Raw genomic sequence first — 25,568 nt, forward strand, 5'->3', positions numbered from 1 at the left:
ACTTTCACTGCCATCGGAAAAAAAGTGCATACTGCCGCCATGAAAGCCGCCGCCGAAAACCTCGCACGAGCCAGAGAGCTGACGGCAGCCGAGGCCAGTTCTACGAACGTCGCCGTCATGTTCGACGGAACATGGCAAAAAAGAGGCCATAAAAGCCATAATGGTGTTGGTACTGCCATTTCCCTTGCCACAGGGCTGTGCTTGGACTTCGAGGTGCTGTCCAACTATTGCCTCAGCTGCAGCAGGCACAAGGCACTGGAGGATGTAGAAGAAGAAATCTGGCAGGCCTTTCACACACCCGTGTGAGAAAAACACGACCTGCTCAGCACACGCGATGGAGACCGAGGCTGCAGTGAAAATATGGAAGAGGACAGGCCTCTATACCACACCTCTGCAGTTTACGACATTTCTGTCTGATGGGGACAGCAAAGCGTATACTGCCGTGTCGGAACTCAATGTTTATAATGGTGTTCCTGTGCTGAAGGAAGACTGCACAAACCATGTTGCCAAAAGACTCGGAACCGCTCTCCGAAAATTGAAGATGCCAAGAGGAGAGAAGCTAAAGGACGCAACGATTCGCAAGCTGCAAAGCTACTTCCAGGTTGCGATTACGAGCAACAGAGGCAGTGTTCGGGACATGTATTGTGCTGTCTGGGCATCCTACTTTCACTCTTGCTCGAGGGATGGTGCCAGCAGCCACAAGTTTTGCCCAGACGGAGACACGTCTTGGTGCAAGCATAAGCGGGCACAGGCGTTGGGTGAGCCAGCACCACCCCACACTCCCATCCTGACTCCTTCCCAAGGCAAGCCAATGCTGCGAGTCTACAAAAGACTGACAGAAGAAAAGCTGCTTCAACGTTGCGTGAAAGGGCAGACACAGAACGCAGCTGAATCGCTCAATAGCAAGATATGGCTGTTGTGCCTGAAAACGAAGTTTTGCGACAAGAACTGTTGTTGAAACAGCGACAGCAATCGCTGTCCTTTGGTTCAACCAAGGGCACTCTGGCTTTGAGGAGGTGCTTCAGGAACTTGGAGTTCTCCCGTCCAAGGGATTGCTTTCCCTAAGCAAGGATGCCAACAAGAGGCGCATTTCAAGCATGACAGCAAAAGTCACAGCTGAAGCAAGGGCCCATCGCCGCAGTGCAGCAAAAAAGGCCCGCCTGGAGGAGGCGGCTCACAGGGACTGTGAGGGTCCAACATATGGCGCTGGGTCATTCTGAGATTGTGAACTCTTTCAAGACAGCCTTGCTTACATTCTCTGTGAATTTGTTGAATATTAGTTAAATAGTATACAGTGGAACTTCGATTATACGACTTTCAGGGGACCGCGCAAAATCGTCGTATAATCCGGGCGTCGTATAATCGAAAAACCGAGAATATAGGCAGTGACGGTCATTGTTGCCCCACAACAGCGGGCAAATAATGCCTAAGAAAGTCCGCCGCACAAACCTACGTTGCTCCGAGGAACGTAGATTAAATTAATTGAAAAAAATGACAACCACGCATTTTATCGGAGGTGTGAACGAACCTTTATTTCTCACCTTTTAAAAAAATCTGTGATTTTCTTCTGAGAGTTTGCCCAGCCACGACGCATCAGCTTTCTTTCGATAGCTGCAACCTCTGGCAGCAAGTCACCGATCTCGTCGCGTGCGCAAGCAAACCGCCGAATGTGGTCGACGTAGCACAACACGTCCGCGTAAGTCGGAACGGACGCGCTAGCCTCTGCAGCGTCGTCCATCTCTTCCTCGTCGGAAGTTCCCGCAGTGTCGGGACGCACAGTTTCGATAATGTCATCCAGCGACACTTCACTGCACACTGCAACGTCGTCGTCGGCACCAACATAGTCCACGAAAGATCCAGGCAGCTCCAGGCTGCCGAACTCTGGTTCGTCGTCAACAGGCACTGCAGCTTCACTGGTAAACCAAGCACCACTTCTATTAAAGCCGCAGTGCCTGAAGGAGTTGGCGATGGTTTCTGGCATGACTGCGTCCCGTGCACTAGCAATGTAGTGCATTGCATGAAGCACAGAAAGCTTCTTATGCAACCGCTTGCGTTCCATGCCCGCCAGCCGACGCTGCACCAGAAACTTCCGATATTTCTGTTTCATGCACTTGATGACGCCAGCGTCAAGTGGCTGCAGCTGGCTAGTGCAATTGGGGGGCAGAAATACAACTTTCACATTTCTCAAATGCGACATATCTGATGGATGGCATGGCGCATTGTCAAGCAGAAGAAGAATCTTTCTGTTCTTAGCCCCCATTTTGGAGTCCAGCTGCTGCAGATATGTAGAAAACATAGCAGCCATCATCCAGGCTTTCCGGTTGAACGTGTACTGGCACGGCAGCCTTTTCAAATTCTTGAAGCATCGCGGCTTCTCAAACTTGCCGATCATGAGGGCAGGAAGCTTTTCAGAGCCGTCTTCATTAGCGCAAAGCAATACGGTAAGACGCTCTTTGCGTCGCTTACCCCCGTGACAGCTCTCTCCTTTGAATGCCAATGTCTGTTCTGGCTGCATATTATAAAATAATCCAGTTTCGTCCGCGTTGAACACGTCGGACGGCTTGTATTCCCGCATCAATTCCGGCAGCAATGCAGTCCACTTTTCTACAGTGTCGGAGCTGACTGACGCGCTCTCTCCACAGCAGCGGCTGTACACAACTCCACTGCGTTTTTTTAAAGCGATCCAACCAGCCATTGGAGGCTTTAAAGTCGTCAATGCCGCAGCGCAATGCAACTGTCTCAGCCTTCTCCTTCAAAATTGTGCCATCCACGGCAATTCCTGAACTGCGGGCCTGACGCAACCACTCAACGAGGGCCTTTTCCATGGCAGCATATTTGCCATCTTTCGCGGCCTTCCTGTTCAGGCCGAACTTTGCCGCATTTAGTAGGATGCTGTCCTTCTTCGCGAGGATCGTTTTCAGCGACGACTCGGGAATGTTCAGGTCGCGGGCAATGCTGGCCTTTGTTGCTCCGTTCCGCTTCTCCGCCTCCTCGATTATGCGAAGCTTTTCTCCGAGCGTCAGCGGTTTTCGGTTCCGCGACATGCGAGACGCAGCACTCGCAACCAAGAATTCGAAAGCTTCCTCGCACACCAATGTCCGAACACAGAAAATTTTGTACGTGGACACAGCAGCTGCGGCGCAGCACAACCAACCGATGAGGCAAACACGTGAAGGAATGGCTGAATGGCAGCACGGCAGTAGGCCTATTCGATTTGCAAGCTTCGACCAATCGCGAGCGGCTAAAACGCCCCAGCCCTCTGGTAGCTAGACAGCGGCGAGTTCCGGTTCCCGCGGCTGTCGCAAACGTTGGCTCAGCAATCGCCGTTCAACACGTCCGGTATAACGACACGAAATCTAGTGAAAGTGAAATAGTGAAATATCAGAAAGCGAGCTCGAAATTATCTTCCATGTTATCTGCTCACAACGGTCACTACAAAACCACCCAAAAGAAGAGAGAGAGAAAAAAAAAGGCGACAACGGAAGTGCGCAGTGCAATGCGACAAAACGAATGCGCTCCGGCTGGCTCCGGCCAACGTTGGCTCTGGCTAGCTATGGCCGACCGCGTGTCGAAAAATTGAAGAGGCCCTGTGGTGGCAGCGCGGATACGAACTCGGTTCCTCGGTTTCCCGACTTTTTTCGCCCGGCCGCAGTGTGTTTGCGTGCCAGCCCGCGTCATCGTAGGTCTTTTTTTTTCTCGGACAGTCCAGCGAAGCGTCGTACGAGGCGGGGCCGGCGTAAAATTGCGTCGTACAATTGAGGTTTTTAATACATTATTTCTATGGGGGTTTTGCCGGGACCAAGCCAATTCGTCGTAAAACGCGGGTTGGCGCAGGACCGGGGGACGTATAATCGAAGTTCCACTGTAGTACTAATTAGTGATCTGTTAACATGTAGTTTCTTTATATTTCTTGTGCGCATTTCACTTTACGATTCTATGAAACAAATACAGTAAAATTATGCTCAGAAACAGGGCAAATACTTTCCAGTAGTGAAGATTGCTGGGCAAGTTGGTGATTCATGACGGTAAAAACAGCGCCAATGTAACAGCCCAATATGAAGAAGGAACACACATGACGACATGAGCACTGTGTTGTGCTCCTTCTTCGTACTGTGCTGTTATATTTGCAGTGTTTTTACCATCGACACAGCACCTAAAGGCCTTCCAAGATGTGTGCATGAATTTAATAACTAGGCTGCACAACCTTTCTGAGCAACCGCACCGCCTTTGCAGGTGGTGGCGTGTTCCAGTTCTTTGTTCATGTCAGCGACCAAGGTGAGCCACAAGCCCACTGGGCTGTGGCACCTGTCACGGTGGCTGTGGTGTCGCCACTGGAAGAGCTCCCTTCACTCGACGTTCCCACACGCGACCTCTTTGTTCAAGAGAGTGCGCCTCTGGGCAGCCCTGTGCTGGCACTGCCACCTGGCTCCACACTGACAGGACCCTCGGAGTTCAGCATTGATGCCCAAGGTAACCTGGTGGTGGCTGCACCACTGGACCGGGAGCATCAGAGCACCCATCATTTAACCCTGCGCAAGGAGGTGTCTCGTGGCTTGGCCACAGCCTTTGATGTCACAGTGCATGTCTTGGATGACAATGATTGTGAACCTGTGTTCGATGTGTTGGCCTATAAGACTGCAGTGGCTGAAAATGCTGAGCAGGGCTGTGTGGTGGCTCGGCTGATGGCACATGACCTAGACTTGGTGCTGCGGAAAGTGACGTACGAATTTTACGAGGACACTGACCCAGCAGCGGAAATCTTCTGGGTGGACCCATTGAGCGGGGTTGTCACTACTCGGGTGGCACTTGACAGGGAGGCCGTGCCTTTCTACAACTTCACGGTGAGGGTGCGTGATGATGGTCTCCTGTCCTCCTCAGCCTGGGTCTACGTCGAGGTGCTGGACGTCAACGACAACCCCCCTGTGTTTGAGCACTCCCGCTACCAGCTGCAGGTGCCTGAAGACGCCATTGCAGGCACTGTGGTAGCCACCCTTCGTATTGAGGATGCCGATCGGGAGACGGCTCCTGTTGGATTTTACGTCCTCTCGGGTGACCCTGGCCAGCAGTTTGCAGTGCGAAGTAGTGGTGATGTTTTTGTGCAAAGGCTTCTGGACAGGGAGGCACTGCAGAACTACACCCTCAAAATGGTGGCCACTGATGGCTTGCATGTGGCCACAACTCAACTAGAAATAACCGTCCTGGACAGCAATGATAATCCACCCATCTGTCTCAAGGTAAGATTTTGCTTCATCAGGGTGTCTAGCGACTGGGAAAGCTGAGACAAGTCAGGGAAAATGGCTTTCTTGGGGATCACCCATGTTTAGGTGGTGTACAAACTCGCATTCCAACAAGTTTTCTCTGAGTAACAGCTACTAACTTCAAAGGCTAGGCTTCTGGGTACAGTGAATGAGTCAGCAAGAATCCGTGCTGGCAAGGCTAGTCAGGTGTGGGAACAAGCACAGGCGCATCGCTCTCACCCACACAACCTTTGCATTGCCTCATGTGACTCAATGACATTGCTATGGCTAAGAACGCATTGTGCAATCCCTCAGTACGGGATTGCACAACATGTTCAGCTTTTTCTGTCTGGCGGGATCATTGGCTCCTCTGAGACTTTTGAGAAGCGTTTCCTCTGTATCGCCGAGTATGACCAGAAGCCATGGTTAAAAACAGCGCGAAGAAGACGCGGACAAGAAAGAACACAGGACTAGCGCTGTGTTCACTCGCTTTTAAGTTACATGACCAGAACATTAAGGTGCTCTCGGGGCACCACAACGTGACTGTGGTTTCAAAGTTTTCTAGATGGAGCATGGGTTGCCGCTGTTTACAGTCTTGAGGTTATCCAACAAAGGAGTGATGGATAGGTGAAGTTTTCAACCAACTCGCCCAGCAACAAGTCTTACTGAAGTTTTTGAAGCAGGCCTACACGTGAGCCCTCTGCCGGTAGCATCGGTGCACAGTTCGCCATAGCCACAGCACTGATCAGATGTCCGTGCACAGATTGGGAGTTTTAGCAGACCTACATTTGTAATCATTGTTGCTTTTGTTGCCCCATTTTCATATGCACAGGCGTTGTATGTGATGAGGATGAAAATGGAAAGACGAAAGTATGAGCTTTCGAACCGTTCCAAGAGGACCTCACTCAGGAGCCGGACAGACAAGAAATGCTTCCGTGAACATTGGTTCTTGTACAATTTTGAGCTTTTTGAAAGACATGGCACTAGGTTACAAACGAAAAGAAAGAAGAAGGGTCAGAAGGAGTTTTTAGCGCATTTCTCGTCGTCTGCACTGACTGAAATGCTTTTTAGGGCACAGTGCATTTTCAGCTAATTTACGTGAGACAGCGTAAATGAAGGCATGTGTATATTCGCTGCACAGGACAATTTCCTCCTCCGCCCCTTTTTTGTTTCCGTGATCCTGCATGTATGTGCTGTGCTTTCTGTGGAGGAAATCATAGAACACTATCAGCAAAGCTGGCCTTCGCTCTTTCTGTTGCTGAGGAATTGTAACCCTTTCTGTGTGAATTTTACACAGATAAACCAATGGTTGAACTCCTACGTCAGCAGCAGGAGGGAGCATCTCGTGTTCACTGCTTTCAAGGATTGTAAAAAAAAAAAGTGTTCTTGATTGTGCTGATGAACCTTACAAGCTGATTGTGGATTTGGGGCGTGGAGCGCCTCTAGCTCAGTAGCAACAAACTTGGACACGTGGGCTGCCATGGGCTACCGACTCTATTGCACACTGCACTTATGTACAGTACTCACGGATTGAAATAGGGCAATTTAGGGTTTATTAATGCACATATTTTCATCGCCACCATCTTCAGTTCGGGTCATATCGGCGTAATTTTGACTCGATCGCGAAGAACAGAGCCAATATTATCTTTAGGGACCAGATTCATCGCGACATGACATGGTTATCACAGCTACAGATCACAGCGCCATCTCCGATGGCATCACACAATCAGTACCAACATACAACACTTATCATGATAGACTTGGATATACAGGAAAATGTAATAAATGTAGCCTCATTCGAGCTTTGGTTTTCGGCAAAAAATGAGCTCCACGAAAAAAACAAGTCGCAGCTTTATATCCTGAATTTCAAGAAAGGCTGTATAAAAAAGTGGACTATCATTGCGCTTGTTGTGCATGCCATGCAAAGAGAAATGGACACATGGATATTGTGATCTAACCCACACTGCATTTAGACACAGCACAGAACAACTATCAACAAACATTAAGGGAAATGAAAAGCACAAATGAACACTAAGCTACACGAGGACGGCAATGAATGTAAGTCCAAGAAAACTGGCAGTACAATGAACAGCACGATGAGGTGCGGGAACCGAAGGTGTGCAAAAGATGATCTCGTAGAAAGGGGTACGTGACAATGGCGCTTGGCTGTCTGGTTGCAACTGCGAGCAGTCTGAGCCGCAGTGCTTGATGCAGGAACAGTCGGCACGTCTAGCGGCTAGCTTGCACTCGAGCCGCAGTGCACGGTGCAGGTGTGGCCATTAGCCAGGCCACGATTGCTGCTGAGCTTCACAGCTGACCGATGAGACACCTCGATGTGATTCGCAATGTTCTCTGCAAGGAACAGCACATCGGGCCAGGCCACGCTCCAAGCGCTGCAGTACTCGTGCAGTAGTCGTGATGCAAGACACCGCCTCAGGTGGTGCTTGGGCAGCTGCAGCACAGATGGCCGTGTTCCCTGGCCGGAACCTGGATAACCGGCATCCGAAGATTTGCCCCGCTGTCTTGCTTGTTTCATTGCTTCGGCTCGTCCCCAGCCACCAAGCATTTTGCTGCGTATTGTTCACATGTGGCCCTATCGTGGCGCATCGCCTCTATTATACACTGCAGGGCAACAGCTGATTTGCTGAGCTCACGCGGACAGCTGGCTCCAAATCACACACATCCTGCTCCACACCTTCGTCATCACCAACACACTTTTGTTCCACTCAATCACAGGCTGCATGTCTATTGATAAAGCTTGGGCACAAAAAAATGGGGAGATTGCTGTTTGGACCCTGTATGTGCATTGTCCTTGGTGGATGGCCCTAGGCTCTGGCATTTGGAGGTCCTGCTGAGCACCAGTGGATGGCTGGCTTGCAAGCCCATCATTCTCACATGAAGGTGTACACTCAGAGAGCACTGCACAGGCACAGCTCGCACATTTTGACAGGAAGCAACAGAGGTTTCATGCTCTGTGGACAGACTGCTGTCGCGTTTATCTGACGGCAACACTGTTGTAAAGAGAGAGGCTATTCAACACAGAAATTTGGGCTAGTTGGTGGGTGTAGAACTTGTGCATCTTAGTCAGCGCAACAGGACAAACACAGAAGAACAGAGCATTGGGCGAGTTGGTATTCCATTGTGAATGGCATTTGCGCAAAAAAAAACAACAGGGACATGAAGGAAGGAAGCCACGAGACAAGTGCAGACTAACAACTGAAAGTTTAGTGTCAGAAGTACACACATATATATAAAATGCAAAGACACAAGGTTAAGATTACAGGTTGGCGGTTAGATAGTCAAGCTCAAGTTTATGCAAGTTCACCGATGGCCACACACATGTGACCAGACTTATGAATGTAGACGGCCTCAACAATCTCTTGCCCAACAGTGTGTGTGGCCCAACAATAGAAGACCCAACAAGGTGTGTGGCAAGGCCATTGGTGAACTTGCATGAGCTTGACTATCTAACCTTCATACCAACCTTTTCTTTGTCTAGGAAGCATAAAACTCAGGGCCACCCACTGCAGCGCTTGTTCTTGCAGACAGGCAAAGTAGTTTTTCACGCCTCTTTATAGTTTAAGAAAGAAACAGATAAACACCACCCATCTACCACAAACATTAAGCTGTCTACTTGTGTGTTTCAGAATGCTTGCTGATTTTTCCGACCAGATTCTGCTTCAGCATGCCTTCATTCAAATTTTATCACTTCCCTGTCACGGGTCGTTCCGGTGTTCAGCCGTGCTTTGTGCGCGCAGAGCACTATCGGTTTCGATTTCACCCTTGAATTTCAATTATGAATATCTCGAACTACGTGCAACTTTTGTGATTTCTAAAAAATGGGTATGCCATAAATTATCACGCGCTACGGCTTTCTAATATAAAGAGCTGCACTCAAGTCAATAATTACAAAGCAAAACAGATTTTATTTGAATTTGACTGTTTTTTTATCTTGTTCCATGTGGGTGTCCCTGCGATACATTGAGATGCCTCTTTTGTTTAGAGTAGTTCCATGCTTTCTTTCATAAGGTTGAATTTGTAAATTCACTAGACTCCCATCGTGGAGTCTCAGAAGTGCCGCTCACAGAACATATGGACGCAGTAAACGAATTAATGTAACGAATACACATGACATTTATTAGCTACTTTTACATAATGGCGAGCCCACCAACCGAATCTTTCAAATAACTACAGTAACATAACAAATAACCTAATAAAATGCCAAATACTTGGCAGGAGTCAGGGGAAGATGAAGCTTGCATTGAAAAATTCGTAAACTGGGGGTGCGTGCTGGGGCCGGCATTTCGACAAGTGGATGTGTCTGCTTTTGGAAACTTGTCGAAACAGCACACTCCCTCCAATTTTTCATGAAAAACTTGGAGGACGCTAGAGCTTCGCCTTCAAAAGTAGCACACCATAGCGTAATTGTTCGCATCGCCTTCTCAATCGCTAGCCTGGCTTCGGCGGAAACCTAAACCATGGGCACCTGTAAATTGGGCCTTTAAACCTATCCTATAATGCCTATTGCAAGTGCCGTTGGGAAGTGCCCACTATGCGCCATAATTCTTCCTTTAGCGAATCGGCAAAGGATCCACTACGCACCCGTAAGGCAGCATGCAAACCTACGCAGCTGCTCACTTTGTTGATGCTTTTACTTATGATGGTCATCAAATATGTCTGAGTGCTTTGTAATAGGTGGTCCATTAAAGCAGCTGAGCAATTCACATGTTTTGACGCCTGGCGTGATTCTGCCACGCAAGGTTACTCCTCGCACTACACAACATTCGTTTAGGGCTTTTTTCTGAAGCAATTTCGAGCACGGGCGTGGCTATATGGCAGAACACCTGCTTGCCACGCAGATGTCCTGGGCTTGAACCGTTTTGTTTATTGTTTCTTTATTTGCACCTATTTCGAATTTTCGCTCATGGACAAGGCTGATGTTTCACTCACAACCGAAGACACTGACGCCGACACATGAATTTCTGAAAAACGAGCTCTTTAACGCTATTGCATTATTATAACACAAACAGCATAAACCATACAATGTACTGCAAATGCGGCGTCACCAACATTCGTCTCACCACGGGAGTCTATGGGGCTGAACCTCAGAATCGTCCCCACAAACCTCCCGCATGTGCAATGCCAAACCCCAAAGAGACTGAGTGCTCTTCCTCATGCACCTGCGTAACCTCTCGCTGCCAGGGTGGCGCCACTGTGTGAACAGCACCATCCCTCGTATGGTGGTGAGTACGCTTACTTGCGGACAACTTTTCTTGGCAATGCAGGAAAGGCTTAGGGGGAAAAGCTACCACACATGTACTGTTCCGCCAAATAGTCTGGTTCGGCGTGCGTTTCGATTTTAGTTTTGGTTTGTGAACCTTCCATATCTCCTGTGACGGCTGTTTGATTATTCGAGCGGCATTCACAGGCTTCGACAGCCATTTGTTAGCGAAATTCGTCACAAGCTCCTTCGGCAAGTTGTCGGAAAAGCTAGAGGGTGACGAGAGCTCACCTGAAGACGAAGACGCCATTTTGACTGTGAGGTGCACGTAAAAGGTGCGATGTTTTCACATGTGCAAAAACGCGAAATGAAACTGTCTAAAGTAAAACAAATATAAATATCACCTTGGTGCGTGCTGACCCTCTTTTCAGACAGTGTCCCTTAGAAAATAATGTTGTTTTTTATTCTCACGCAGAAAACACGGACACAATTGTGGGACTGTATTCTTCAGCGGTAGCACATGCACAGTTCGGCTCTGTAGCCTTCCCTTCATTGCCAAGAAAAGCTGTCCGCGAGTATATACCGTAGGCTGCTGTTGCGACCGGCCGTTGCAGGCACCGGAGACTCGGGACGAAGATGCAGAGGCAGCAGGAAGAGACTGAAGGGAAACTTAACGTGGTTTATTTACATTGTTTACATGCCGAGCATTTCTTTCTTACATGACGAACATCTTGTTGAGTGAGCCTGCGAGGCTCATTATAAAGGGTCTCTTTTCCTCCGATCCGAAGATGAGGGATTCGCTCCAAATTGTGCTATCCAATCACAGGACACACACCACTTCCAAAGGCACCGCAATCACAGGACACACACCACTTCCAAAGGCACCGCCCACACCCGCCCAAGTCAACGTCCTCGACTGGGGTGTGGCCACCTCACTCAGCACCTGTGGCACCAAGAGGGTCCTTCCTTGAGACATGTGAAGGCCCAAAGTGATGGGTCACACACTCGGACAACCGGGCACATCAAAAGGTCCGCTGCTTCAAAGTATGTCACCGCTCAATTAGTGGGACGGGTTGTCATCCGCGCTGATGCCGCTGTCTCTTCAAGGAAGATGCCACGACCGGAGACCATTACGGTCGTCTTGTCGAACCTTGATGCGTCGGACTGCATGGCACCTCACTTTCTGTCTCGGGAGGACAATTCGAGTGCTTGAACAGCAGCAGCCCTTTGGCGCCTTGGTCAAAGAGCAGGGGCTTGCCCTTCTGCGCAGGTCCATGAGGCGAAAATGACTTTACAGGTGGTGCGAGAACCCCCCACACCATTAGGGTGAACTGAAAGAACCTGTGAAGATTTGTTTGTCTGTTTGCGTTGTCAGAAGTGCCGACAAAAAAAACGTGCTAATATGCCAAGCACATCCAAGTATACTACTTGAAAACACTAAATGAAGTATACTTACAGTTGGGAAAAAATGACAAGCATTTATTTCACTTAAAGGGCCCTGCAACACAAATTAAGCATGTCATTTTCAACGCTTGTTCTGGTACTGTGGAATGCGCCAACATCATTGCGCCAGTGGCATCACCGAAAACGAAGCCATTATAATTTTATTTCACCAGATAAACCACCTTGATTTCGGACTACAGCGACACAAATCGGCTATTTTTGTTATGGGGAGTGACGTTTCGTCATGTGGCAGTGACGACAAAAGCTGTGTTTTGATTGGTCTGACGCGACAAGTAACATGTAATAGTCATATGGTGGTAGCTAGGCCATATTACTGAGCACTAAAAAAATAAAGCCCCTTTATATGTGCGCCTCAGAAGCAAATCATTTCTGTTTCTAACTGATGTATTTTCAAAACAACGGACAGGACGCTAGGTGCGCTGTGGAACTGGTGGAAATGGTAATCAAACAATACTCTTCCGTGTTTTGCTTTTTGCGGCATCGGGCAATATCGGCCACACCGGCAGCTGCGAAACACGAAACGCTCAGTTCGGCACAATGCTGTCAACGACAAAAGGACAATTCTAAACACTTACCAACCGACGCCTTCCGTGTTATTGGGCAGTAGCGTTTCGTCCAGGCCCTCGGAGCCATTCTCGCATTGCGCAGGGCTGACGCACTTTCAATTTACAATGGCTTGTCCGGATACGGCACTACATGCAGGGCATTGCTACGTCGCAAGATCTTGCGCTCAAGGTTTGTTAGATCATTCATACTCATTGTGTGCACTACACGACAAACCATGGGACTGACTGCTAGGCAACGCACGTGGTTTGTCGTAGCCGTGGTTACAACGCTGTCAAAAAGAGCGGTGGCAAGGCGAACGCCACCATGAGGCGAGACTTCCAGCATGTCTCTATAAGAGGCGCGCGGTGATTGGAAACGGCCTTTGACGTCAGTGGGACAGTGAAATGCGAAAGGGATCGTTTCTTGTCGTTGTCTGCTCGAGTTCTGAACTTTGAAGACTAATAACATCAGTTTTGGTGCATCAATTCTCATAATTCTTTTTGCGTTCTTCTCGGCATTCACTACTACGTGCATTCAAGTGCTAAATAAGACATTTGCAAAAGCATTGCAGGGCCCCTTAACTTGAGAGAAAACTATGTCTTCACATACTGTACTGATCCTGTTTAACGTGCACCCAACTTTCACAGATTAAAAATAAAAATGCACTTGAATGTATTGTTATCAGACTAAAAAAATTAAACGATGACGTGCCTCTGTGTTGACAATTACAAAAAGATGGAGAGACGAGTACAATTTGCCTTCAAGGAGTGGGAAATTTATTCTCTTGTATTTTCTTCTGGATCCTGTTGCGCTGGCTTGAACATTACTTCTCGATACACCTTAATCGCGTGCCGTTGCCTTGACAAACTCGGCCTACACGGAGTTGCTTAAGAAAGTCTGCAAGCTTGTCTTTGAGATCCTATAAATAACTTTTCCCAATCGACGTTCAGCTGAAGTTCTTCCTTGGCGCTACTCACGGCCAGAGGCATCAGGCGCATGAAGAAGAGGCAATGCACCTATATTCAGAGCATGCAAATTAACTTTCAGTCATTGTGTACTTTCATAATGAAAGCTGTACATCACCATTTACACTTCACTGGGAGCAGATACAGTTGCACACGAAATAAACCTAGATAAACTAACTACAGAATGTGCTCCATGACATTTGTGGGGATCCGAGGCGCGCCCGAAGCCACTGCGCGGGCATTTCGCCGTTCTGCGAATCCTTTCCCTCTCCCGTTCTCCCGCGACGGCAAGTGGCGCCATCTTGCGCTACGCGCCGGCACTCGTGGTGGCGCTGCGCGCGGTCTGAGAGCCGCGAACAGCCGCGAAATTCAGCGCGACGGACGCGCGTGCAGGCCGGGACGAACTCTCTCTCTCCTCGGACGCCGCTGGGTAAGCACATATTTCTTTCCGGTCCAACGTCCCCTTTGGGAATCGCTGGACTGTAGCCTGCCTGGGTGCCTCGGCATCCTTGCAGGCATGTTTACCTCAGTGTTAGCTCCGGTTCGTACGTGAAGCCAAAGAGCGGTGCCTAGTGCTCGTGCGCGGTCGTACCACGCCGAGCCGCACTTGCCGGAGGCCCACGCGTACGGAGATTGCCCTAGCCCTCGCGACCAGGCCCAGTGGTCACCGCGAGAGTGCGCAGCATAGCCGCGAGGGACCTTTTCCCGAGCGGCGTGTCAAAGCTCGCCATTGCGAGCTGCGACGTGCTTCGCGGAACCCCTTGGTGTATCGTCCGCGCGGGAAGCCCTTTGCTTCCCCGTGCCCCGGGAGCGGACGTGTACTGTGTGTGTGTTGGGGTGCCGCAGAAGGCAAATAAAGTGTTTGTGTGTATGTTATCTCGAACACTGTTTATGCCGCGCGGCGCTCAACGCCTTTGCTAGCTGAGCGCGTGCGGAGCGGTGCGCTAAACGTAAGCAGGCGACGGTAGACGCGGCCCTGTGGCTCGCTAAGCCTGAACCCGCGGTAGTCTTCGGCTCCGGTGAGCATCGAGGCTACCACACATTCCACCCTCCTTGTTTCTGCCTCTCTGTCCACAACCATCACGATGGCCCCCAAGCCATAGGGGCTCCTACCTTTTGTGTTCTTTTGTTCTCTTTTACAGCGAAAGCTGGTATGAGATACCAACAACAGCCATTTTTGGTGCTGTAGTTGTCCACTGCCAGCGCCGGTGCCCGTAACCGCTATCGTGCAAAATGAGAAAAAAAATGTCCAGGATGGGATGTGATTCAAATTTGGGCCCTCTGTCGAGTATTCTACCACAAAGCCATACCGGTGCTTGAAACACCTTTGCAAAAAGGCCCTGTATGGGCATCCTGTTGGGCAAGTAATCGCGTTAACATATGCAATGTAGCATGCTAAAAGAGTAAAATAACAGCCAGACGTCATACAGTGCGAATTGCACAACAAATGTGCGGTTTGAAGCTTCCCATCCACTACAAAGTGCTCAGCCATAATTCTCCATTGTCATCAGCCACAGCACAACCAAAGTGCACATAATGCCTTACAGATGTGTGCAGTGGGTACCTCGCTTCGCTGCAGAAGGATGAATAATGGCATACTGGGTGCTTCCCTACTTGACAAAAATTATAATTTATGGCATAGTGGATACCCTGCAAGTGTACTTGTATTAGTTGCCCCAAGAGAGTTTTCTAGAAAGGCCGCTCTTCCAGCTTTCGCTGTGACTGTGCTGCGTTTCCTGCGCTGGCCTGGCATTTTTTCTACTCCAGCTGGTGAACGGTAGAACGCTGAGAAAATACAAAAGAATGCAAGAGCTTGGGGGCCCCTGTAGTAGAACCCTGACACTTCTTGTGCTTTGCTGCAGGCTCAGCGGGTTTGCACTTGGGGAGGCTGCGATTTGCTTTTCTCATTTTTTCTCGGGGCTGCTTGAATGCCCCACCAAGGCTGCTGTGTTTGCTGCACACAATCTCCAGAGTCACTGCAAAAGTTTGTTTTAACTGAAGTGCACATGTGAGGTTGCTCATCTTGAGTGGATCTTTTTTTTTTGTCAGTGGGCAATACAAGTAATCACAAGTACCCCAGCTACCCATGATAAAAAGGGACATTTCAGTGCATTCCAAAGCAGAATAAAATGCACATTTCAGTGTGATTCATGCCAAACAAAGAATTGTTGATATTACCCTTGAGAGAACAACGCCATTTTCACCGGGCTGTGCTCGGCTAAAGCTCCATGTTTTGCTGTGCCGGCAGTGGCGCAGTAATGAGCGGCCATGGCTGCATGAGAAGCCCGTTCTTGGAGGCGGGCAATTTGCATTGCGCTAGCAGTATGCAGACCACAAGCTAAGGATTTCCTTGGCTCAAAACAAGCACTACGAGGTTTTTGAAGTGCTATTTCAACAATCCGTATGGACTTACTCTTTGCCTTTAGTGTCCCTTTAATATCTCTTGTTGCATCATGTGTGATTGGTGGCTTCTGTGTTTGTGCAGTCCAAGTACACGGAGCTCGTTTCAGAGAGCATTGCTGTGGGCACTGCTATCCTGACTGTTGAAGCCACTGATGCGGATGATAGTAGCCAGCTGCACTTCTACCTGTCAGGCCAAGGAGCTGAAGACTTTGTTTTAGATGCAAGCAGTGGTAAGTACCAGTTGTGCATATTATGTTTTTATGACATGCACTCATTTGCAACATGCAAATGGGTGCAAATGGGAGCCTGCCTCCCAGACAAAGCTACCGGGACTTTTTGAGAGGTGTTTTTTAGGGGCGAAGCTCCTCAGGGTGTGGGCCTGTCCCTCCTTTGTAGTATGTAGTATGTAGCCACGCATAGTGGGATGTATCCACTCCATGTGATAAAGATGACGATGACCACTGATTACCATGAAGAATAAGCGCGTTCCGGTATAGTGGAATGTACCCACTACACGTGATAACGATGACGCTGATGACCATGAAGTATAAGCGCGTTCCATGACGATGACGACTGATGACCATGAAGAATAAGCGCGTTCCAGTATAGTGGAATGTACCCACTACACGTGATAACGATGACGCTGATGACCATGAAGTATAAGCGTGTTGCAGACCACACATTCTCTTTCTGCCATGGATGAAAACAATCGTGAAGGCGCTCTCGCCCTCGAAAGGCAAAACGGCAACGCCGACAATAAACGTTCCCCTGAGCTTAACGTCATATATGAGGACCCCCGCGTTTGTGTGTCAGGTCTTTGTATGATGATCGAGTGGGCAAAATTTACGGGGATTGGCGGTTTACCAGATTACCTCCGGAGCTTCGCCCACTCATCATCATTCACTTCGTGGATGTGGCGTGATTTTTTTGTTTCCTTTTGACCTTGTGTATATCGTCATTCAGAAAGATGTGGATGGATACAGTGTAAGCCATGCTCATTATTATGGTGAGAGACAAAGCAATGCGGGCCGGTGATTTCCATAATGAGATTCGGCAGGCTGTTCCACTCTGTGAGATGCAGGGAATATAACTGCATCTCACATGCATGGTGCAAAAAGAGATGGGAAGAGTTGATGCGGATACACCCTATGATGCAGAGATGAGCCGACGATTTGACACTACAGCATGTATAGGTCAAAGTGTACTGAACTAGGGCCGGGCTCTGAGCTGTGGTAGTGCGACCTATTGAAAACGGTAAGCGCACCAATACAGTCACAGTGAAAACAAACACAGAGTGCAACTTCCAACTGACATTTATTGCAAAACAAACATGCTAGACAGTCGCGCCCGTTTATAATGAACCTGAGTGTGACACGGCATCCGTTCGTTGTATCCCAAAGTTCTTAGTAAATGAAACGCGGATATAAAAAAAGTTGCAAGTCAAAACACAAAATTAATTTTTTCGCAAGAAAGTCCGTAATGCATGTCTGTTTTGACAGTGCAGATGCGATAAGAGTGGTCTCCAGTTTATTTAATGTGGCAGTGTGGTCTTCGCCGAGGTCCTTGGCTTAGACAAGCTGCCTGAGGCTATTTATGTAGCCAATTGCTACAGGCACGCGTGTGGGTGCTGGCTCCAAAGTTTCGTCATCATAGTCGTCATCCGATTCCTCCAAGTCGCTCTTGCCGCACACTTCATTCACAATGCCTTCATCTGTGCACAGTTCCACAGTGTCAGCATCATCATCGGCTGTAATGAAATAATCCCAGCAGATTTCCCGCTCTCCCGTGTCGGAGTCGAGGACGTGCTGCCACAAATCGCCACCGGAGTGGTCCTTTTCGGAAGCTTCAGGCTCGGCATCGGGACGGACGTCTACAAAGCCGGCCTTGCGGAAACAGTTTTGCACGCATGCAGCCGTCACCTCCGCCCACGAAGCCTTCACCATTTCCACAGCTGAATACAGGGACACCCGAAGCGGCAGGTTGGCTGCCAGGCGGTCAACAGTTATGAGCAAGCGCTCCACAACGCGGTGCCTATAATAAGCCTTAAAGTCACGGAATATACCCAAGTCAAACGGTTGCACTTCCGACGTTGTGTTAAGCGGCAGGAAAAGCAGGGTCGCTGCCCCCAGAGAGGCTTATACATGGTGTGCAGAGCAGTTATCGACCACGAGCAGCACGTGCCTGCCTTGCTTGTGCATGTCACGGTCAAACTCGCTCAGCCACTCTGCGAATAAATCGCGCATCATCCACGTATTAGCATTATGCCCGTAACACACAGGCACATAGCCCCAAAAGCAACGCGGCTTTTTTAACTTCCTCATTACGAAGGGCACGCACCGGTCACTGCCATCCATATTTGTGCACAAAAGTGCTGTGACGGACACTTTACTGTGTTTGCCGCCAGTGCATGGGTCGCCTTTCATGGCGTGCGTTTTTCCTGGCAGCACCTGATAGAATAATGCAGTTTCATCTGCGTTATAGACGCCTCGCTCCGCATAGTTTCAAATTTGTTCCAAGCCACGAGGCAACGTCTGCATCGCTTGCCGAGGCCATGTCATGAGTGAAGGGGCACGGGGCGCGCGCCTGACAGCACAAGGCGTCGATGGTGTGCGGGGAATGGAAAATTACCCGATGGTGTGCACCCCCGCCACGTAGACGCAAGCCATTGGCCGGAGAAAGGCGCGTGCCACGCGACCCGAACTGAGGTGGGAGACCACAGAAGAAGAGTTGGGCATTGTTCGGTGGAGTCGTCGAGGAGCAAGGTGGTGGAAGCCAGCGTCGCGTCCGCGACGGGAACGGCAGGGCTGAGTTCTGGAGGCAGCGTTGTGCATGTCCCAGGAGGGTGGCCGTCGACCTCGGCGTCTACCGAGCGAGGCGTCCTGGGCTTGCGGCAGCCTCAGCACGCAGTTCTCGTGGCACCTGCAGCACTACCACAGCTCGGCAAGACGACGGCGACCCACCGGCAATCACCGGAGAGCCACGTCGACAGTTCGACCCGGTGGCACCAAGGGGAGGCCAGGAGTTAGGCCTAACTGGACGAGACGGAGGTTCTCGATGAGCGAAGGGCCGGAGGATCGGCAACGAGGAAGACTAACGAGACGGCAGCTTCGACGACGGCGACTCTCGGACGTCGAGGAGCAGCGTCGACGGGACTGAGCGTCGACTTTAACACGCAAGCGAGGCGACGGACTCACACGAACCGTAAGAACGTTCGATTTGCGTAGCGAGACTGAGGCGCCATAGTGGCCAGACTTTGGAGTCTGTAGGAGCTAAGCATAGCCTGTAGGCTTTGCGATTTGTTAGAGATTGCTCGATATAGCGTCACTGTTTCTAACGTTCTATTTCTGATTGTAATTATTTAGTGTGTTAACTGTGTTGTTTGCAGTGTTGAATTTTATAAAGCGTGTTTGTCGTAACGCCACGGTCTCCCGCCTCGCTCACTCTCCCAACTCCATCCCACATTGCAAGCGCTCCCGAGATACGTGACATAATAAGTGGCGAGCCTCTGCCAGGATTTTTCCAGCGTTTGGGCCCAGTCACGTATCGTCGGGGGTTGCAAGGATGGATTGGGAGAAATTGGCGGCCGTGGCCAGAGACTGCGAAATGGATAAGGAGGAGACGATGAGGTTTTTCGAGAACGCTCAGAAAGAGCGCGAAAGGGAGTATGAGCGTGAGAAGGAGCGCGCGCAGAAAGAGCATGAGCGCGAGAAGGAGATCTTAGAACTGAAGTTGAAGTTAGCAGAGATGAACGCTTGTCCGCGCAGCGACCCTAGTAGCGCGAGTACCCCCGCGACGGCGTTGGACAACTCTACTACTCCCAGGCCTAGACAAGTTTGCCCGCGTAAGCTGATGGCGCCCTTCGACGAGCGAAGGGACGACCTCGATGCCTATTTGCATCGTTTTGAGAGAATCGCAGTAGGGCAGGGCTGGGAGAAAAGTGAGTGGGCAAACGCCTTGAGTCTGTGTCTAGTGGGTGAGGCGTTGAGTGTGTTTGGTCGCATGCCAGCACACGAGTCTCTGGATTACGACATCGTAAAAAAGACTTTATTGGAGAGGTTCCGGCTAACAGCCGAGGGTTTCCGGGAAAAGTTCCGAACATGTAGGCCCGAGGATTCAGAGACTGGCAAGCAGTTTGCGTGTCGGCTAGCTAACTATTTTGATCGCTGGATAGAGCTGTCTGAGACAGAAAAGACCTATGAAGGGGTCCGCGACAGAATGGTTGCTGAGCAATTCCTCAACAGGTGCAGCAAGAACTTAGCAGTATTTTTGAAAGAGAGGAAGCTAAGCACAGTAGAGGAGATGGCAAAGCAAGCGGATCAGTTCGTGGAGGCTCAGGGGCTAAGGAACTTAGAAAAAGGCGACAGAGACGATTACAAGGAAGAAGAGAGCAACAGTGAGGCCCCAAGGGGTAAACAGAAGGCACAGCAGCGGTGTTTCTTGTGCAATAGAATTGGGCACATAGCCATGAACTGTCGCACAAGCACTAGTCAGCAAGAATCCCACGTTATCTGCCAATTGTGTCAGAAAAGAGGGCACAAAGCGAACGAGTGTAAGAATAGACCGGTAGAGCATACTGCGTGTGCAGTGAAGTCGGAAGAGAAGGAAGAGGTAGTGGGTGCAGTGCTAGATAGGTCGGAAGGTGTGAATATGCCAGTTGTGGAAGGTAAAGTAAACGGCAAAAGGGTAACGGTGCTGAGGGACTCAGGAGCGGATACTGTGTTAGTGAGGAGGAGTCTGGTGAATAAAAAGGATTTCACGGGGAGAATAGGCACAGTGGTCTTTGTAGATGGATCCAAGAAAGAGTTACCCGAGGCGAAAATAAGGTTAGATACTCCTTATTTCGTAGGTGTACTCACAGCAAAGTGTATGGAAGATCCCATCTATGATGTGATCTTGGGAAATAGGCCAGGGGTAAGAAGGGTGGATGACCCAGTACAGCAGGAGAACTATGCTAAACACAGGAAACAGGTAACTGGAAGCCCCGAGAACACTGAAGCTAGTAGGGGAAGTGGGAATAGCGAGGCACGAGGCAAGGATAAAGTGCCAATGTTGGAGGGTGTAGGTGTAACCTCTGAGGAGTTCTCAAATGAACAGAGGAGGGACAGAACTCTGAGGCACGCGATAAATAGAATTGGCTGTGAACCAACAAGAGAGGGATGTATAGACGGAGTGTCCTACGAATCACTCAAGGAGTTAATTTTCCGTAAGTTTTGGAAAAGAGGGACACTAATTAGACAACTGATGGTGCCAGCACGTTATAGATGGGCCATTTTAGAGCATTGGTATGCGAATGGGTTCAGAGATGCACAGAACCTGCGTAGGGAAGTTACGAAGGAAGCATTTTGGCCAGGTATACAAAAAGATGTCAAGCACTTTGTGAATAGTCACCAATGAAGCGACCGAGTGCGACATTGTGTAGTATCGCACCTGGTAGATTATAGTGTTCTGGACAATGAACATGTGGTGTGTAGAACTAATGATAGTGGTGTTGTAGGAACTATGTGCGGTGAAGTGAATTGTGAGTGAAAGTGCGTGGCAAAGTGGGGAAGTGAAGGTGTGCATAAGTCAAGCAAGGAAAGTGGAGCACAAGCTACAAGACACTATCAGAAGAGCAGAGGGCCATAACCATAAGGAGGAGGGCAGAAGCAGTTTTTTAAGAAAAAACTCTTAAAAGGGGGCCCAATGTCATGAGTGAAGGGGCACGGGGCGCGCGCCTGACAGCACAAGGCGTCGATGGTGTGCGGGGAATGGAAAATTACCCGATGGTGTGCACCCCCGCCACGTAGACGCAAGCCATTGGCCGGAGAAAGGCGCGTGCCACGCGACCCGAACTGAGGTGGGAGACCACAGAAGAAGAGTTGGGCATTGTTCGGTGGAGTCGTCGAGGAGCAAGGTGGTGGAAGCCAGCGTCGCGTCCGCGACGGGAACGGCAGGGCTGAGTTCTGGAGGCAGCGTTGTGCATGTCCCAGGAGGGTGGCCGTCGACCTCGGCGTCTACCGAGCGAGGCGTCCTGGGCTTGCGGCAGCCTCAGCACGCAGTTCTCGTGGCACCTGCAGCACTACCACAGCTCGGCAAGACGACGGCGACCCACCGGCAATCACCGGAGAGCCACGTCGACAGTTCGACCCGGTGGCACCAAGGGGAGGTCAGGAGTTCGGCCTAACTGGACGAGACGGAGGTTCTCGATGAGCGAAGGGCCGGAGGATCGGCAACGAGGAAGACTAACGAGACGGCAGCTTCGACGACGGCGACTCTCGGACGTCGAGGAGCAGCGTCGACGGGACTGAGCGTCGACTTTAACACGCAAGCGAGGCGACGGACTCACACGAACCGTAAGAACGTTCGATTTGCGTAGCGAGACTGAGGCGCCATAGTGGCCAGACTTTGGAGTCTGTAGGAGCTAAGCATAGCCTGTAGGCTTTGCGATTTGTTAGAGATTGCTCGATATAGCGTCACTGTTTCTAACGTTCTATTTCTGATTGTAATTATTTAGTGTGTTAACTGTGTTGTTTGCAGTGTTGAGTTTTATAAAGCGTGTTTGTCGTAACGCCACGGTCTCCCGCCTCGCTCACTCTCCCAACTCCATCCCACATTGCAAGCGCTCCCGAGATACGTGACAGGCCACCTCACTGACAATCGATTTGAAAACCATGCCATGGCGCCCCTTGAACTGATGTAGCCAGCCATTTCCTGGGCAGAAGTCTGGAAATTCCAACAGGAATGTGAAATCTTTCGTTTTGGCCAGTATCATAGGACCACTTACCGGAATGTTTCGATCCCGTGTGTCAACGAACCATTTCAGTAGTGCGTTCTCCTCGTCCGCGAAGGTGGCCCTTCACAGACGCTTTCTGTCCGTCAAGTTGGCGTTGACACTGATCGTGTTGTCCTTGTTTTTTTGGGATTGTCGATATGGTTGACTTGCACACGCCATACTTTTAACCAACTCGCAGTTTTAGCGCCTTAAGAGAGCGCGATTAGAATGGCTCACTTGGTAGCAATGTCCAGCATATTATCTGCTAGGGCGCCAGGCTTCCCATCCGCCATCCTGACCACACACTCGCACACCAACATTGAGCAAGACGCACACGTGTGACAGACAAGCAAAGACACATGGAACTGCTGTAGGCCCATTTTGGAGCCAGAAAAAGAAACTTCTGAGTTTGAGCCAGCGTGGCTGGCGTCACAGAGCGGTGGAGACAGGCAAACGAGTTGCGATAAAGAGGGAAGAGAAGAGAGCAGACTTGTGGGAGACAGGCAAAGGAGATGCAATAAAGAGGGAGGGTAGTTCGGGTAGCTTGCTTGATAGGTCCATGCTTGTCTGTCGCATGTGCGCGTTTTGCTCACTGTTAGTGTGCGTGTGTGGTCAGGATGGCGGACGGGAAGCCTGCCGCGCTAGCAGATGGCAACACACACGTAAACTTGGGAGAGTGGCCTGTGCGCGCAGAGGTCAGAGAATCGCATTGTGGCGCCGGCTGTTTGCGCCTCAGAAAATCTAGGGCCTGTTCCCGCTCAGTCCGCACGCGTGCGTGCGGAAGGGTGAAAGCGGCTGTCACATGGGACGGATCGCAAAATCGCACGCTTTCAGCGACTGCCCATACGGGTGCGGGCAGTCACCGGAGCGCCGACTCCGTTCACTGTAACTGATCAGTAGGGGTTAGAGACGTTCGCTGTAAGTGCGATTTTGTACCATTGAAATAATGTATATTTCCACGGTCACGTGGGTATTGTTTGTTTTAAGCGAAAGTTTGTTTTAAGTGGGGCCGTTATATGTGGGCTCGACTGTATGCGTAGTTCTTCACTCATCATGTGTTAACAGTGCATCATTGATCAGAGACTATTGGGATTTTTTTTTTGCTTTTAGTATGTTGAACACACATCCAAGGTAAAAGTTCACATTACAATTCTTGCATTCTTTATATTTTTGCAGACGATTGGAAATGTTCTCAGGGTTCACATGGAAAAATAAGGCGATGAAGCAAAAAAGCTTTTGAAATCACGCAGAAAGTTTTTTTGATTGGGCACAAAAATGCTTTGTCAAAGGCAATGACTAGGCCTTCTGTGTCGCTCTTGAAGAAAGAGGTTGCCTTTTTGCACCCATGACAGGATGTGGTGAATGGGCGCAAGTCAATGCCCTGTCATGGTGAGCCAGTGACAGGGACAAGCATGCATGGGAGGTGGTCTCTCCCAACTGCTGGCCCTTTCATTGGGGTGTCGCTCAGACTGAGTGTGCTTGCAGTGCCCTGCATTTACAGCAAATGCGTACATTGTGCCAACCCTTTTTCGTATGCTGAGCCGGAGAGTGCTCCTACATGGTCGTGTTGCCCTGAGCCACACTTATGGGAGGCCCGCACAGATTTGCCCCAATTCCCGTGTCTCTGCAAGAGTAAAGCAGTAATGAATTCTCCCGAGTTGCAAAGGTTTCTGTGGTTCGCCCTCTTTGCTTGCCTCACTGTCCTGGAATCGGGTGCTTCAACTGTGTTGGGTGCTGCTGGATGCAAACAAACCTGTTTATTGTCTAGAGGAAGCAATACCGTTTGTTTTGCCAAACAGCCTTTGCAGGATGTGCACCACACAGCCTTTGCAGGATGTGCACCCACCAGTGTCTTGGATGATGTGAAGCTGCATGGCAATCGTAGTCTTCTTTCGACTTCTAAATTCTTAGTGTAAATGTAACGGGGGATCACTTCCCAGTACTGCTACGTAAGCACTCTATGCAGGCTGACACTGGGCAGCTGCATGCGGTTAAATGCACATCTCTAAGTAGGGTTCCCATCTCTCATTCACTAAGGCTAATATTCACCAGTAAGTCATTTAAGTATGCACGGACAAAGCTGAATATGTCGCCTAGATGTTCTGCGGCGAACCTCGCGTCCGCACAGCTTGTACTTTTTGCTAGGATGCGTTCCTACGCGTGCAAGCACAGAGACTGGCAGAACACAACTTCAAAAATATTTATCATGTTTCAAAGAAAAAGTAATTTAATAAAATATTCTCAGTCAGTAGATAATAAGGTTGCTAGTAAATGTGCTATTTAATGTATTTTTCCTGTGACCACCTCAATGTTAAATTTACAACCAGACATGTGCAAAAATTAAATTTTTTGTGACTTTGTCGCCACCTGTGCAGATTATTTTGCATTATATATGTCTCAAACTATTTCTTGCCTTCAGCAAAGTTTCCTGGTAATCAGTTAGTATAAAATATTGCATTTCACTGTATGTTATCCTTCTATAAAAAATGTCCCCAATATAGACCATATTGTCCATATTAAGGCAACATAGAAAACTCACTGAAACATAATAGTTCATAAAACTCCTTTTAAGTGAAAAGCCTACCATTGTTTTATAGGGAAAATTTAGCCCTAAACTAATTTAGGAAGGAAAGATTTTTTAATAACGCATCTTATGAGCCGTAGTTTCAAGCTTTCCAAACAATTGCACATGCGTCTTGCGGTACTGAAAAAAAGTTTTCGCAGGCAGAAGACTTCTCGCTTTAGATGGATAGTCCTCAACTGTTTTCAATCAAATCGCATATGGTCAAACACCAAGGTTAGAACACTTGTAATGACTCCTATATGACTATAAAGCAATAGGCCTAATACAGTGATAGCCTGTATATGAGTTGTGTATAATACAGAAAACGAGCCCCTCGGACAATTCCCTTCTTTGGTACTTGTGTAGGAGTGCATGATCCATTGTGTACAAAAGCAGTTCACAGCATGCAGTAAGCAAC

At 49.4% G+C, this 25,568-nt stretch overlaps 1 protein-coding gene and 1 pseudogene across 1 annotated transcript in view; both read left to right on the plus strand.

Annotated features, from left to right (window-relative positions):
- Positions 1-25,568, plus strand: part of LOC119382356 (fat-like cadherin-related tumor suppressor homolog) — a 912,235-nt gene that overhangs the window by 478,373 nt on the left and 408,294 nt on the right. Inside the window, 2 exon segments of the mRNA XM_049412132.1 lie at positions 4,234-5,234; positions 15,919-16,066. Of these exon segments, the coding sequence (XP_049268089.1) occupies positions 4,234-5,234; positions 15,919-16,066 (1,149 nt within the window).
- On the plus strand, positions 118-1,220 carry LOC119382360 (uncharacterized; annotated as a pseudogene).

The sequence above is a fragment of the Rhipicephalus sanguineus genome, chromosome 2, assembly GCF_013339695.2.
Source record: "Rhipicephalus sanguineus isolate Rsan-2018 chromosome 2, BIME_Rsan_1.4, whole genome shotgun sequence".
In the NCBI taxonomy this organism is placed as follows: Eukaryota; Metazoa; Arthropoda; class Arachnida; order Ixodida; family Ixodidae; genus Rhipicephalus; species Rhipicephalus sanguineus.